Below are 15,449 nucleotides of genomic sequence, written 5' to 3' on the forward strand. Positions count from 1 at the left end.
TAAAATGTATTACAATTTAAAATAATTTCTATTTGTATATATTATTTTAAAATGTATTTTATTTCTGTGCTGATACAGCTGAATTTTTAGCAGTCTTCAGCATTACATGATCCTTCAGAAATCATTTTAATATGCTAATTTTGTGCTTCAGAAACAGTTTTATTATTATCAATGTTAAAGACAGTTTTGGCACACAGTATTTTTTTTTATGGAAACCATCATACATTTCTTTATTGGACTGAATGAATAGTCATTTCACAATGACTTTTGATCAATTGAATGCATTCCTGCTGAATAAAAGTATCAATTTCTTACTTTTAAAAATCTTACTGACCTCAAACCTTTGAATGGTAGATAATTATGTCATTTTAAGTGCTGCTTTATGTTATGTATTGTCTCCAAAAGAATCTACAGATAAGTCTCTGGAGAGATTAGATAATAAAGAATGATAACCGTTGAACATGCTCAAGAGGTACTGGGGAAAATGCTGTAGGAGTTGAGAAACACAGTGTGTCCAGTTTCATACCACCCATGTGAGAGATACAGAATAATACAGAATATTATTCATGGGGTTCTCTATGAATACTGAGATATGACTCACTGTGTTCATCAAAACATGCTTATTCAAATTTTAATATGCACAAAAAGGCTCATTTAAAAAGCTCAAAGCAGTCAGTTGTTATATATACATGCAGTAATGTAATAGAAGTAGATGGAGAGAGGAAGGAAAAAGGGCACAAGGAAGAGAAGTGAAGGATCACCTGCTGTTGTCATGGTCAAGGCATGGGGTAGATTGGCTAAAAGCAGAACAAAATACACAATCACGAATAGCAGAGAGAGGCCGAGTGATTTAGGGAGATGATGTGAGTGTAAGAAAGAAAGAAAGAAAGAAAACAAAGAAAAGGATGAAAGAAAGTGAAAAAAGAAAGGACAAATAGACAAAAGAAATAAAGAAAGAAAGGATAAAAGAACAAAAAGAAAAGAAAAAAGAGAAAGACAAAAATGGATGCAAGAAGGCAAAAAATTAAAGAACAAAAACAAAAAAAAGACAAAAAAAGAAAGAGAGGCAGAGTGATTTATGGAGATGATGTGAGTGTGAGAAAGAAAGAAAGAAAGAAAAAAGAGAAAAAGAAACAAGTAAAAAAGAAACAAAAGAAAGAAAAAGAAGGAAAGAAAGAAAGAAAGAAAGAAAGAAAGAAAGAAAGAAAGGACGAAATAAAAAATGAAAGAAAGAAAAAAGAAAGGATGTAAGAAAAAAAGAAAGGACGAAAGAACAGAAAAACGAAAGAAAGATAGACAAAGACAAAAAAACAAAAGAAAGAAAGACAAAAAAGAAAGGAAAAAAGAACAGAGAAAAAATAATACAACAAAGAAAGAATGAAAGAAAAAAAAGAAAGAAAGATAAAAAGGACAAAAGAACAAGAAAAAAAGAAAAAAGAAAGGATGAAAGAAACAACAAAAAATGAAAGAAGGGATAAAAGAAACGAAAGAAAGAAAATGAAAGAAAGAGAAAAAGAAGGAAAGGATGAAAGAAAGAAAGACAAAAAGGACGAAAGAACAAGAGAAAACGAAAGAAAGAAAAAAGAAAGGACGAAAGAACAGAAAAAAAACGAAAGAAAGATAGACAAAGATAAAAGAACAAAAAATTAAAGAAAGAAAGACAAAAAAAGAAAGGACAAAAGAACAGAGAAAAAATAATACAAAAAAGAAAGGATGAAAGAAAAAAGAAAGGAAGACTAAAAATGACGAAAGAAGAAAAAACAAAAGAATGAAAGAAAGAACAAAAAAGAAAGAAAGAAGGGACGAAAGAAAGAAAGAGAAAAAGAAGGAAACGATGAAAGAAAGACAAAAAGGACGAAAGAACAAGAAAAAATGAAAGAAAGAAAGAAAAAAGAAAGGACGAAAGAACAGAAAAAAACGAAAGAAAGATAGACAAAGATAAAAGAACAAAAAATTAAAGAAAGAAAGAAAGACAAAAAAGAAAGGACAAAAGAACAGAGAAAAAATAATACAAAAAAGAAAGGATGAAAAAAAAGGAAGACTAAAAATGACGAAAGAAGAAAAAAACTAAAGAATGAAAGAAAGAACAAAAAAGAAAGAAGGGACGAAAGAAACAAAAGAAAGAAAGAAAGGGAAAAAGAAGGAAAGGATGAAAGAAACAAAGACAAAGACAGGACGAAAGAACAGAAAAAAAAACAAAAGAAAGAAAAAAGAAAGGACGAAAGAAAACAAGAAAAAACAAAAGAACGAAAAAAGAAAGGACGAAAGAAAAAAAACGACGAAAGTATGGAAAAGAACTAAAGAAAGACAAATAAAAAAGTACAAAAGAACAAAAAAACTAAAGAAAGAAAGAAATGAAGGGGTGAAAGAAAGAAAGACAAAAAAGAAAGGACAAAAGAAAAAAAAACAAAGAAAGACAGAAAAGAAAGGACGAAAGAGCAGGAAAAATTGAAAGGAAGAGAGAAACAAAGAAAAAGAAAGGACGAAGGAAAGAAAGAAAGAAAGAAAGAAAGAGAAAGAAAGAAAGAAAGAAAGAAAGAAAGAAAGAAAGAAAGAAAGAAAGAAAGAAAGAAAGAAAGAAAGGAAATTGAGCAGCTATCATTCATGTTCCTCAATAGTGGCATCTACTGTTAGTATGTACTAGGATGTACGACGGAGGGAGGCAAGTGTGTGTGTTCATTTCTATTATAGTGTGTGTCTGTGTGTGAACCCTACTAACCCTGACTGAAGAAGAGTGCTACTCAGCACCACATTATCCAGATGTTCAGCACCCCAGCTCAGTCGATAGTTCTCATGCTCTCGAGAAAATGCAGATACCTGACAAACAAATCAGACGCCATTGTAAAATACAACCTGTGACCTCATTACAACAGTATTGCTAAGCCACTGCATCTGTGTGTTTCAAAAGTGATGTGAATTTTGACTTAATGGGTGGGCTAAAAATATTTTTATGGGATAACAGTTGTATAAACCCAATAAACCCTGTGAAGCCATGTTTTGCAGTGAATTTAGAATGGCTATGATTTTAACAGTGCTCATTAGCTGATTTTAAATTCAATGTAAACCATGGTTAACAACACTGATACAAATGTTGTCCAGCTGTGTTTTTTTGTTTGTTTGTTTGTTTAGTGATAGTTGCTCAAGAGTCCATTGTTTGTCCTGAACAGTTAAACTGCCTGCTGTTCTTCAGAAAAATTGGTTTTCCAGCTTTTTTGTGTATTTGAACCCTTTCCAATAATGGCTGCATTATTTTGAGATCCATCTTTTTACACTGAAGACAACGGAGGGACTGATATGCAAATATTACAAAAAGTTCAAATGCTCACTGATGCTTCAGAAGGAAAAAAACATGCATTAAGAGCCGGGGGGTGAAAAGTTTTGAACAGAATGGAGATATGTACATTTTTTATTATTTTGCTTAAATATCATATTTTTTTCATTTAGTGCTGCCCTTCAGAGGCTACAGAAGATACTTACATGTTTCCCAGGAAACTAAAGTTAATTTTTCAAAAAGTTTCACCCCCTGGATCTTAATGCATGGTTCTGAAAGGAGGATGTAAACTTTTGACCTCAACTGTATATATATGATATAATGGTTCATAGTTCACCTTATTAATCTGGTGGTTGGCGATGATATCCTCAATCAGCATTCCTTCACCCCTGTAAGCAAGATGACTAGGGGTCTCATGGGATCTAAAGGGAATGCAAACGTGCGAGTAAGGCACCATTATGTATGTGCATTTGTTATACTCGTGAGAGATAAATTCCCAAAACTGGCAAGAAATGTTTAAAGCTAAAGTATAACCTCTGGCACAAACAATAATGAGAGTCTGGATAGTCTGTTTAGCACAGCTTAACTTGTCTATGAAATATTAAAATATTGGTTTGTCTGTGTGTACATTTTTTTAATTTATTTTTTTTACCGGTCTAGGTTGTGGGTGTAGCTCATGCCATCTAGGTAGTGTCCAGGTAAAGAGTCATCACCAAGCTCTCTCAGGTCCTCTGCTCTCAGGTACTCTCCTCCATCGCCTGTCATTGTGTCCTCACCTGCTCATACACACATTGATTGATTGATTGATTGACACTGTCAGTCTGACAGAGTAATAAACTTCTCGTTGATCAAACTACCGTTGGTCAACTATTCATTGACTTAGGGACGGATTCACTACTTTATTTAACAATTTCTTCTCGTCCGTGTCAGTCTTCCGTCAATCAGTACTTTCAGGTTTCAAAAATATCTTAATTTGTGTTCTGAAGATGAATGAAGGTCTTGGAATGAAATGAGGATGAGTGCTTAATTTCAGAATTTTTACAAAAAAGCATGTCTACACCTATTTTGCACCTGTGTTGTTGGACAATGTATTATATACCCTCTCATTTTCTGACCCAGTATAAATGCAAATACTTCTTTCATTGCAGACCAAATGTGACCATGGACCACAAAAGTTGAATAAATAAACTTTCCACTGATGTATGGTTTGTTAGAAATCTGGAATCTGAGGGTGCAAATAAAAATGTAAAGTTGTCCAAATGAAGTTCTTAGCAATGCATATTACTAATCAAAACCTAATTTTGATATAGGTCAGAAATTTACAAAATATCTTCATGCAACATGATCTTTACTTAATAGCCTAATGATTTTTGGCATTTCAGAAAAATTGATCATTTTTACCCAGACAATGTATTTTTGGCTATTGCTACAAATATATCTGTGCAACTTAAGGTTCTGTGGTCCAGGGTCACAAATAGCATTTATTTTAAACATGCAGGTTTGAGACAACGTGACAGTAAACATATTTAAATAGACCATAATAAAGCTAAAATTAATACAAATAAATTAGAATACCATAATAACAGCACTGCAATAATATATTAACCATAACAAGTGCCGCTAACTCATTATGTTGGTATTATTAATACAAAAATGCACAGTGAACGACAGATTCTCATTTTTATGATTTAAAAAAATCCCCAGATTAGCACAAATCACTGAAAACAAAGTTAGTTTTCCACAGTTTAGTTTTCTACACATGATAATCATGCCCGTTCCAGTTAGCACATAAATTGCAATCCACGCATTTGAATAGATACAGAACGAACTGAACAGATTTTGTAAATTTAGTAAGTATAAAGTTAGTAAATTTCGTCAGTTCGGTTCACTCTCTATCTATGCCCTGTATACCTTCAATCTCCATAGAGACTTCTGTAAAAAGCTCCTCCTCCATCTGATGTTGGGCTACAGAGGCACAGCAGCTTTTATACAAATATATGAAATCCTGATTATGGATAATAAATGTTGGTAACAAAACAGTATCTTACCCTCCTCATCAGAAACATCCAAAACTTCTGTCATTGTCTCTGGAACATTCAGTTTGTGTTTCTCTGTCACCGTCTACAATAGTTTAACAAAAGGCGTTCAACATATACTCTTGTATGGTTTATGAATGCATCAAATATTCTTAATATGTAAAGGAATAGATACATACGGTTGTTGTTGTGATTATTTCCTCAGTAACAACTTTTAGAGTGTCCACCACTGAGATGTACCCCAGACGCTTAGCAATAGAGAGTGCTGTGTTTCCGTTCTGATGGAGAAAGAGTGTGAGGTTAGACGAGTAAGATACAGAGTTAATATAATTTCTTTGAGTACGAGTGTGTCGCTCACCATGGTGACAGCATTAGGCTTGGCTCCATGCTGCAGAAGGACATTGATAATGTGTGTATTTCCTTGCTGAGCAGCTTGGTGAAGTGGTGTGTAACCATTCTGAAACAAACAAAAAACTTCAATTTAGTAAACAGCTCATAATTATTACAATGATAATCAGAATGCAATGCAAAAAAATTTAAATAACGTTATTCTGATAGTTATTCTTCTCATAAAGACCAGATCGGTAGAGTGTTGCAGTGATGTTTGTCCTTCTGTAAGTTTTTCCCATCTGCATATACGATCATGGAGCTCAGCTAGAGTGACCATCAGGTTCTTGGTCACCACTCTAGCCAAGTGCCCTTCTCCATCAATTGCTCAGTTTGACCAGGATATGCTCCTGAGCTAAATTTCAACTGATATTGGATTGATGGTATGAATACTTATGCAATGGAATCATTTAAGTTTTTAATGTTTAATAAATTTGCACAGATGTTAAAAACCTGTTTTGTGCTTTGCCATTATGGTGTATAGGGTGTAGATTAATGTGGGGAAAAAGTAATTTAAAGCATTTTAACATAAGGCAGCAACGTAACAAAATGTGGAAAAATGAAGAGGTATGAATACTTTTGCAAGGAAAATATTTGCAAGGCATAATTGCACAAAATTAGTCATAGACCTCAGCGATATTTCTCAGTCACAAACTCAAAATGCATGGTAGCTCATTAGCACATAGCTCATAATTACAAAATAGATCAATTAATAGTTTATCAAGGTATCATTCATTGGGTTATCACGTCACATAGTCAAAAAATATAATTTATATAATAAAATTTTGTAAACCCTAATAAACTCTTACCTTAGTTTTTGCATTGACATTAGCGCCATTTTGCAAAAGGAAATTAACCATTTTGACATTTCCGTAGTGACAGGCAACAATAAGAGGAGTGTAGCCAAACTAGAAGAAACAACCAAATTTCACATTAGCTTAAGTGTAACATCAAAAATGTTATTAAAATTAATTAGACAGAATCATGGTAATATATAAACTATGGTTCAACTTACTTTGGTCTGCTGGTCTATGTTTGTATCGTGTTTGACCAGTATTTCAGCCGCTTGCACTCTGTCCTCCTGAGCAGTGAGGTGAAGAGGAGAAAGACCACTCTGAAGAAAAAAACAATAAGAAGAAGAAAAAAATTATGCACCAACCCTCTGAAATACTTATTTCTGCTTGGTCACTTGCTGAATTCTACAGTCCAATATTTCTTTGTTTGTGGCAAAGAAATATTAGCTAACAATTCAGCTTTGAAATCAGGAATAAATTACATTTTTAAATATATTCAAATAGAAAACAGTTATTTTAAATAGTAAAAATATTTCAAAATTTAGCTGTTTTTGCTATATCACATAAATGCAGGCTTGGTGAGCAGAAGAGACATCTTACAATTCAAAAACGTTTAACTGGTAGTGTACTTGTATGTCATACCATCATTAAAGGTTGTATCAGCGATTTCTAGCCTGAAACATAAAGTGTCAAATTCAGCTGACCTTTCAGCACGATCCGCTCGCTGCCTGCCACATAAATTGTCTGTGAAAAAAACGCGTCTCTCTGGTCAGCCTAGATATGCCAAAAAAACAATCGGCACTACCAACCTTTCCATACATAAACAAACAGTGTTCCAACCAATCAGCGTCAGGGGTTTGGTGTTGTGGACTTTCGCTCCGCCTCCCTCACATCCCTGTACCAGTAGGAAAGTCCACAACACCAAACCCCTGACGCTGATTGGTTGGAACACTGTTTGTTTATCTGTGGAATAGTTGATAGCGCCGATTGTTTTTTTGGCATATCTCGGACCCTAGGCTGACCAGAGAGTCACGTTTTTTTCACAGACAATTTATGGGGCAGGCAGCGAGCGGATCGTGAAGAAAGGTGAGCTGAAATTGACACTTTATGTTTTAGACTAGAAATCGCTGATACAACCTTTAACTGACGTGAGAGTATCAATCAAGTATTGAAAAATCAACTTTAATTCTTAGGAGGTACTTAAGGTAAATATTTAGCATCTAAAGGGTTTGGCTGATATTTGTAATAGTCATTTTGGATGTCAAAAATATGTTTATTTATGAGCAATAGCTAATAGTCTAATGCTAAGGATACATACTGTATGCATCCTGATTTAGATCTTACCTTGGTGGCAGCATTGACATGTGCACCCCTCTCCAGCAGCAGGGACACCATCTCTGTGTTCCCCTCCTGAGACGCCAGGTGTAAAGGACTCACTCCTTGTTTGGTCAGTGCATTGGTCTCTGCTCCATACTGAAGCAGTGCAGAGCCAATCTGAGTCTGGTTCTTCTTTGCTGCAATGTGGAGAGGTGTATAACCATTCTGTACAGGAAGAAAGTAACACAAAACCACAGGTTATACTTTTTTGTTGCGTTACTAGATGCAGAGCCATCTTGCAATAATTTTAGGATTTGCACCTTAGCAGCAGCATGAGGTGAGGCCCCTTTATCCAAGAGCATCATTGCCACCTGCTGGTTATCATAGTGAGCAGCTACATGCAGTGGTGTGAGACCGTACTGGTTCAGAAAGCCAAAGACAGAAAGATATATGAACATATGTTTACAAACAAATTTTTAATGAGTAGGTGATTAAAGCTTTGACTTTTACCTTTCCAGCATCATCAAGAAGTGCTCTCCGCTGTAGGAGGAGTTTCGCCACATCCAGGCTTCCATATTTAGCAGCAACATGTAGAGGAGTGAAGCCTTTCTGTTATGATAAGGATGTTTGTTTTTAGCTCATTATAGATGAATTCATACTCTACCTAGTTATTGCAATAATATTTGAACGAGAGCTCATATCTAGTCCTACCTTGGTGGCGAGTGAGTGAGATGCTCCGGCTTCCAGTAACACCGCAGCCGTCTCCACCTGACCTTCACGGGCGGAGATGTGCAGAGGTGTGTATCCATTAGTGGTGGAAGCGTCAGGGTGAGCCATGTGCTGCAGTAACAACTGCACAATCTCTGTCTGACCCAGACGAGACGCAATGTGAAGGGGTGTCTGGTCCTCCTGGAGGCAAGAGAGAAAGAGGGAAAGAAATTCAGATATGGTATATTTAAAGCTCTATTTGTAGTCTGTATTTTTGTTTTATTCAGTAGGTGTTTTTTATCAACTGACTCTGGCCACAGCATCCACCAAAGCGCCGTTCCTTAGCAAACATCGCACCACCTCCATTTGTCCTGCCCTTGCAGCCATGTGCAATGCCGTTTCACCACGCTGAGGACACACACAATCAGTACAACATGAAATGCATTGCTAGGCCTTTTTGACTTTGAGTAGAAAAACTGACAGCATTAAAATGTGGCAGAGCATGAGGTAAGTAAGCCATCAAAGCAGGGATGTGCAATGTACACTGCCTTGCAAAAGTATTCATACTCCTTTTCACGTTTTATGTTGCTGCCTTATGTTAAACTATTTTCAATTACTTTTTCCCACACCGATCTATACTCCATGCACCTTAATGACAAAGCAGAATTGTCACAACTTCATAACTTCATAAATTAAGTCATTTTTTGCTTAGAACAAGCAAAATAATCTGCCAATGGGGTAAGAAAAAATATATATTTTTTTCTTACCCCATTGGCAGCTTATTTTGCTTGTTTCAAGCAAAAACACACTTAATTTTGACAAGTTTTTTTTTGAAAACAAGACAATAATTTTTACTCGTCTAGAAAATGCTTCTTGATTTAAGAATGTTTAGATATTTTGGCTGGAAACAAGACAAAAAATCTAAGTAAGAAAAGCATTTTTTGCAGTGTGCTGTGTGCTTAGGGTCAATGCCCTGTTGGAAGATGAACCTTCCACCCAGCCTGAGGTTGTGAATCCTCAGGACTGGGTTTTCATTAAGGTCCCTCAGTCCCTGGCACTTAAAAACAGCCCCACAGCATGAGGCTACTACCAGCACACTTTCCTTTTTGGACAGTATTCTGCTGGTGATGAACAGTGCCTGGTTTCCTTCAAACATAATGCTTGGAATTGAGGTTCATCAGACCACAGAATCTTGTTTCTCACAGTCTGAGGGTCCTTTAGGTGCTTTTTTGCAAAATACAAGTGTGGTTTCATGTGTCTCATGTGGATTGAGTCTTGCCACACCACCATAAAGCCCAGATCAGTGGGTATGAATACTTTTGCAAAGCATTGTATATTTAGTCTAGAATAATATAGTAATAGTTGTTTTAAAAAGAAACCATCTCAATTATCAAGATATTTTGATTTTCTGAGCAGTGTGACATCATACGGCTCAGGCCCCGCCTACAACTGGTGACAGACTGTACTGTATTAGCCAGTTGTACACTGTCTGCCATATTCTCCTCACCTGAGCAGCTGTAACGACAACGTCTTGTAAGCAATGCAGGTGTTTTGTAGTTAGATGTAAAAGTGTACATAAGAGTCTTAATTTACTTACATCATGAGAACCACTAAGGCTGCAGCAGATTAGTTTTGTTTATAATGGTAATGCCACACCAAATACACACCAGATGGAAGAGAAGGGTGGAGTGAGCAGTAGCTCATTCTGATTTAAAGAAACATGCGCCGAAACAGGTCGCTGTGAACAGAGCTGTTTTTGACAAGATGAAAAGGGTGTTGTTCTACACAAAAAAATTACACAAATTTTAACCAAAGTATGTTGCTGACACTTCATGAAGATGCTAAAGAATCATACTAATTTGTGGAAAATGGGCATCCAATGTCCCTTCAAATGTGGTACAAATCATGACTGTGTACTCACAATATTACAGACATCAGGTGAGGCTCCATTCTGTAGCAGCAGGAGAACGATATTGAGGTGCCCCATAAATGCTGCAACATGGATTGGGGTCAGGCCGGACTAGGAAGAAAAAGAAAAGAGAGTAGTTATGTTTACATGCACCAATTTTCATCAATCTGAATTAATCAAATCTGACTTTAGATTCTGTAAGTTCTGTTTATATGTATACTGCATTCTGATTACATGTGCATTACATATATTCCAAAGAAAACCAGCGTATACATGGTTCTCAGTGATTTTTTTTTATTTTTTCAAATATTTAAAAAAAATAATTTGACATATGTGACCCTGGACCACAAAACAGTCTTAAGTAGCATGGGTATACCTGTAGCAATAGCCAAAAATACATTGTATGGGTCAAAATTATACATTTTTCTCTTATACCAAAAATCATTAGGATATTAGGTAAAGATCATCGTCCATGGATATATTTGGTACAGTTCCTACCATTAATATATCAAAACTTAATTTTTGATTAGCGATATGCATTGCTAAGAACTTTATCTAGATAACTTTATAGGCGATTTTTTCAATATTTAGATTTTTTGCACCCTCAGATTCCAGATTTTTAAATAGTTGTATCTTGTATCAAACTAGTATCAAACTATACATTAATGAAAAGCTTATTTATTCAGCTTTCAGACAATGTATACATCTCAATTAAAAAAAAAATGACCCTTATGACTGGTTTTGTGGTCCAGGGTTAGATATGTCACAGACTACTAAGACTCTTACCTCAGTGATAGCTTGAATTGAGGCTCCGTATTTAACCAGCAGCTCCATGACTTTCACTCTGTTCTTTTTGCAGGCAATATGCAGAGGAGTGAAGCCATTCTGACAGACACAATAAATACATCAGTAATGATTATTAACACTGGCACACATTTATTTCACTTTTTTCAAAGACAAAGAAGTACCAGTGCTCTGGCATTAGGATTCGCTTTCTTATCCAGCAGTAATTTCGTGACTCTGTAGTGACCACAGTGGGCGGCAACATGAAGGGCGGTCAGGTAGTCCAGTGTGACATCATCAACCGGTGCCTTGTGTTGCAGCAGGTGTTTCACACAATCGACGTGATCACCCTGAGCAGACATGTGCACCGGGGACAGGCCGTTCTGTGTGTGTTGACATACAGAGAAAGAGAGAAGTTAAAGACAGATCAGTTTTAGATCAAAAAGTCATAATAATATTACTGTTTACTGCATTCTTATACTTAAAAGTCACAGATAAATGCAGCCTTGTAAAGTATAGGAGACTAATTAAAAAATACAAACATAAATGGAACAACTTAGTTCCATATACCTTGGTCCGTGCCAGTATGGGAGCTCCTTTTTCTAGGAGTATTTCCACTGCAGTGTCATGTCCACTTCTAGCTGCACAGTGGAGTGGTGTCAGTCCATCCTGTTCAACAGAGAGAAGATAAATACAGACAAACAGCATATATAACACATTACAAACTATTCAGGAAAAGTTTTTCAAAACAGGATGCAAAAATAAGATCTTATTTAGCAATAATGATGCATGGTTCACAAAAAGCTTTTTTATTATTAATTTCATATATTCAAGTGCATTTCTCTGAACTGCTATTAGCAGTACAGGCGCTAGAGGGCGCTTGTTTTACTGAATTTGGACTGTACTGTTAATACTCACCCTGGTTTTGGCGTCAATCTGAGACCCTCTGTCCAACAGCAGAGCAATCATGTTTGTATTTCCTCGTTTGGAGGCCACATGAAGTGGGGTTATACCATTCTAAACAAAACAATACATCCTTTAGCACAATTTGTATTTTCATACTTGAAAAAAAAAACCAGTAGGCTAACTGAATGAACCATTAAAGCAACAGAGTGCCTTCTAAAATCAGGGGAAAGTAAAGAGGAACTAGCAACTGCAAGTATTTGCTTAATATATATGAATCCTGATACAATTGTACATCATACCATATGATAATCTATTCACTCTAACAGAGTTTTAATTTGAGAAATTAATACAAGAAGAATGCACAAAAAAAAAAAATCCTGCAGTTTACGCTAAAATGATAAATGTGTGACTTGAGTGAATAACAGCTTACAGTAAATATCAGTCTGTTCCGTACAGAAATCATTGATTTAGTGGTTCTCACAGCGTCGAAGCCCACAAGAGGGCATAAACTTCCAAGGGTTGCAGGATGACCTATAAGCATTTAAATTCTTAGGGTTGCTACCCGTCCCGTATTTAAAGGTAGATGCTTCTCGTATCAAATCTATACGGGACATCCCGTATAATACATAGGCCTAGACATGGTTTAAAAGCAGTTTCCCAATAAGTAGTAGAGAAGCTCATCTGTGCAAAATTGCATAATTAGCATCATTGTTTTCATTGCGACAGAGTTTTGAGATCATACCATAAACTCGAAAGTTTATTTAAAACATGTCGAGCTCCCATATAACGCAAGAGGCTCTCCAAATATCCACCTTATTCTTCAACACGCAAGTAATATGGGCGAGAGACTTCCTGTTCATTAGAAGCTATAGGGAAATAACTAAAAGAATAACAATGTGCAGTAAATGTTAAAACTGTTTGCACTAAACCAGTGTGCATAATTAAGATAATAGGCCTACATTAAAATAATATGGTAAAACACATCAATTTGCAATAGCAAGCAGCAAAAAAACTTGTTTTGACAGCTGACGCTATGTAAGCCCGTTTCCGCCACTAAATAAAAAAGTATTGTGAGATATAAACTTGCAATTGTGTGTTATAAAGTCAGAATTGTGATACACCAATTCTGAGAAATAAAGTTACAATTTTGAGAAATGAATTCATAATTGCACGATTTAAACACAAATGTGAGTTATAAAGTCAGAATTGTCAGATAAAAACTCACAACTCTGACTTTTTTTCTTGCAATTCTGTTATAAAGTTATAAACTTGCGATTATGTGTTATAAAGTCCAAATTGAACTCGCAATTCTCAGAATAAATGCAATTCTGAGAAATAAAGTTGCAATTTTGAGAAATGAATTCAGAATTGCAAGATATAAAAAATGTGAGTTATAAAGTCAGAATAAAAAGGCAGGATAAAAAAAAAAATCACTTTTTTCTCACAATACTGAGTTTGTTTCTTGCAATTCCGAATTTCTTTCTTGCAAATGCGGGTTTATGTCTCGCAATTATGACTTTTTTTTTTCTCAGATTTGTGATATAAACTCACAATTGTGAAGAACAAAGTCAGAATTGCAAGATAAAAATATGCAACTCTTGCCTTTTTTCTTGCAATTCTGAGTTTTTGTCTTGCAGTGCTGACTTTTTTTCTTGCAATTGCATGTTTATGTCTCACAATTCTGACTTCTTTTCTCAGAATTGTGAGAAATAAACTCGCAATTTCAAGTCATGAAGTCTAGTTTTGAGGGAAAAAGACTGATATGTTCTCAGAATTAAAAAAAAAACTGAATTGTGAGATAAAAAGTTGCAATTATCTTTTATCTTAATTTTTTTTAATAATGGTGCAAACGGGCTTCCATATGATGTGGATGAGCCTGGAAGCCAGACTCACAAAATTTACAAAAGGCCGTGGGAAGAGAAAGGTGGATATTAGGGGAGGACTTTGATTATAGTGTTGGACAGGGGGGTCTTAAAGTCAAAAAAGTTGAGAACCACTGATTTAGAGGACTTATCACACCTAAAAGTGTGCACAATCACACAAATATATGCAATTTTTGTCAATTTAAGTTGCCACTTTTAGCAGTATATGATCATACCCTGGCTGTGAAGTCTACAGCAGCCCCTCTGTTGAGCAGCAGTGTGGCCACATTAACGTTACCGTAGTGAGCAGCAATATGCAGAGGAGTGAAGCCACTCTGTTAGAGGATGGAGTAGTATTGGGATAAAAGAGGGGACAAGACGAAGAAAAGAGGAAAGCAGAATGCAGATAAATGTCTGTGCTGGTTATCTGATTTAAAAATGTCTATTATTCATGATCTACCATGCAGCATTCCCATGAATCATCACATTTGTGCATAAACTTAAAAGATAGAAAAATGGGGAAGTAAAAAAAAAAGTCTGGATTCTCATCTGCTACCAATGGATCCAACCACACCATGCACTGTAGTGAAGGAAAAGAAAAAACTTGGATGAATTAAGAAACGGAAAGATTAGATTTGTTCATATAATAATATATGAGCACATTCCCAGTGTCATATGAGTCTTTAGGGAGAGATGAGAAGTTTCTCAGTGACAGTGAAAGGAAAAAAAAGATGATGAACAAAATATCTGAACAAACAAATGTTATTCAGCAACTACTCACTACATACTGCTAAAGATGAAAGTATAGATAGGCATTGTCTGTCTTACTCGTTCGTTTGATGGAGCCATTTTTTCTTACCTTTCCATTCTGACAGACATGGTGCAATTTAAAAAACAGAATTAACAAAAAGGTGCAGCAAAATGTGACCGAGAGACTTCTACACAGATAGTGAGAGTGACAGCATGAGTTCACATGCACAATTAGGAGTTAAATGTCTGTTTAGTCTGTTTGTAAAATCAGAATTGGTTTTTAAACAACATCATAAACCCCTAATTCCTGCTTAAAACATTCACTGAAATAAAGGAGCATAAAAAGGCATTGATGAGCTAGAAACACCCCAAAACTTCTCGAGGAAACCGGGTGCTGCTACCAAAATAAAAACAACTATGTGTCATGCACTACAACATTTAAAAGGACAAGACTCTACTCTTCCCATGCACTGTAAAAGAAAGATTCAATGTTAGGTAGCACATTAGGCTTTATAAGAGCCGAGACGAATGCAGGTGCAGGATTCTGCTGAGAATCTTAATACCTCTGTAGTCCTGTTGACCATCATCTGAAGGAGTCGCACATGAGGAAGAAAATATGGCATTTTCATTAATATTGATTATTTTGTCTTAAAAATAGGAATTTCAAAAGCAAAAATATGAAAAACCAAACAGAAAATTGCAGTCAATAGCTTGAATCTTTTTGAA

At 35.5% G+C, this 15,449-nt stretch overlaps 1 protein-coding gene across 1 annotated transcript in view; it reads right to left on the reverse strand.

The window, feature by feature from the left end:
* Window positions 1-15,449, reverse strand: part of ank2a (ankyrin 2a, neuronal) — a 58,906-nt gene that overhangs the window by 26,981 nt on the left and 16,476 nt on the right. The window contains exons 7-27 of the mRNA XM_073843253.1: window positions 15,287-15,310; window positions 14,210-14,308; window positions 12,124-12,222; window positions 11,776-11,874; window positions 11,391-11,588; window positions 11,209-11,307; window positions 10,435-10,533; window positions 8,823-8,921; window positions 8,517-8,714; window positions 8,316-8,414; window positions 8,126-8,224; window positions 7,833-8,030; window positions 6,710-6,808; window positions 6,504-6,602; window positions 5,666-5,764; window positions 5,487-5,585; window positions 5,320-5,392; window positions 3,924-4,047; window positions 3,609-3,693; window positions 2,720-2,817; window positions 762-797 (exon numbers count right to left, since the gene is read on the reverse strand). Of these exons, the coding sequence (XP_073699354.1) occupies window positions 762-797; window positions 2,720-2,817; window positions 3,609-3,693; window positions 3,924-4,047; window positions 5,320-5,392; window positions 5,487-5,585; window positions 5,666-5,764; window positions 6,504-6,602; window positions 6,710-6,808; window positions 7,833-8,030; window positions 8,126-8,224; window positions 8,316-8,414; window positions 8,517-8,714; window positions 8,823-8,921; window positions 10,435-10,533; window positions 11,209-11,307; window positions 11,391-11,588; window positions 11,776-11,874; window positions 12,124-12,222; window positions 14,210-14,308; window positions 15,287-15,310 (2,222 nt within the window). The remainder of the gene's footprint in view (window positions 1-761; window positions 798-2,719; window positions 2,818-3,608; window positions 3,694-3,923; window positions 4,048-5,319; window positions 5,393-5,486; window positions 5,586-5,665; window positions 5,765-6,503; window positions 6,603-6,709; window positions 6,809-7,832; window positions 8,031-8,125; window positions 8,225-8,315; window positions 8,415-8,516; window positions 8,715-8,822; window positions 8,922-10,434; window positions 10,534-11,208; window positions 11,308-11,390; window positions 11,589-11,775; window positions 11,875-12,123; window positions 12,223-14,209; window positions 14,309-15,286; window positions 15,311-15,449) is intronic.

Source organism: Garra rufa, chromosome 6 (assembly GCF_049309525.1).
Source record: "Garra rufa chromosome 6, GarRuf1.0, whole genome shotgun sequence".
NCBI lineage: Eukaryota > Metazoa > Chordata > Actinopteri > Cypriniformes > Cyprinidae > Garra > Garra rufa.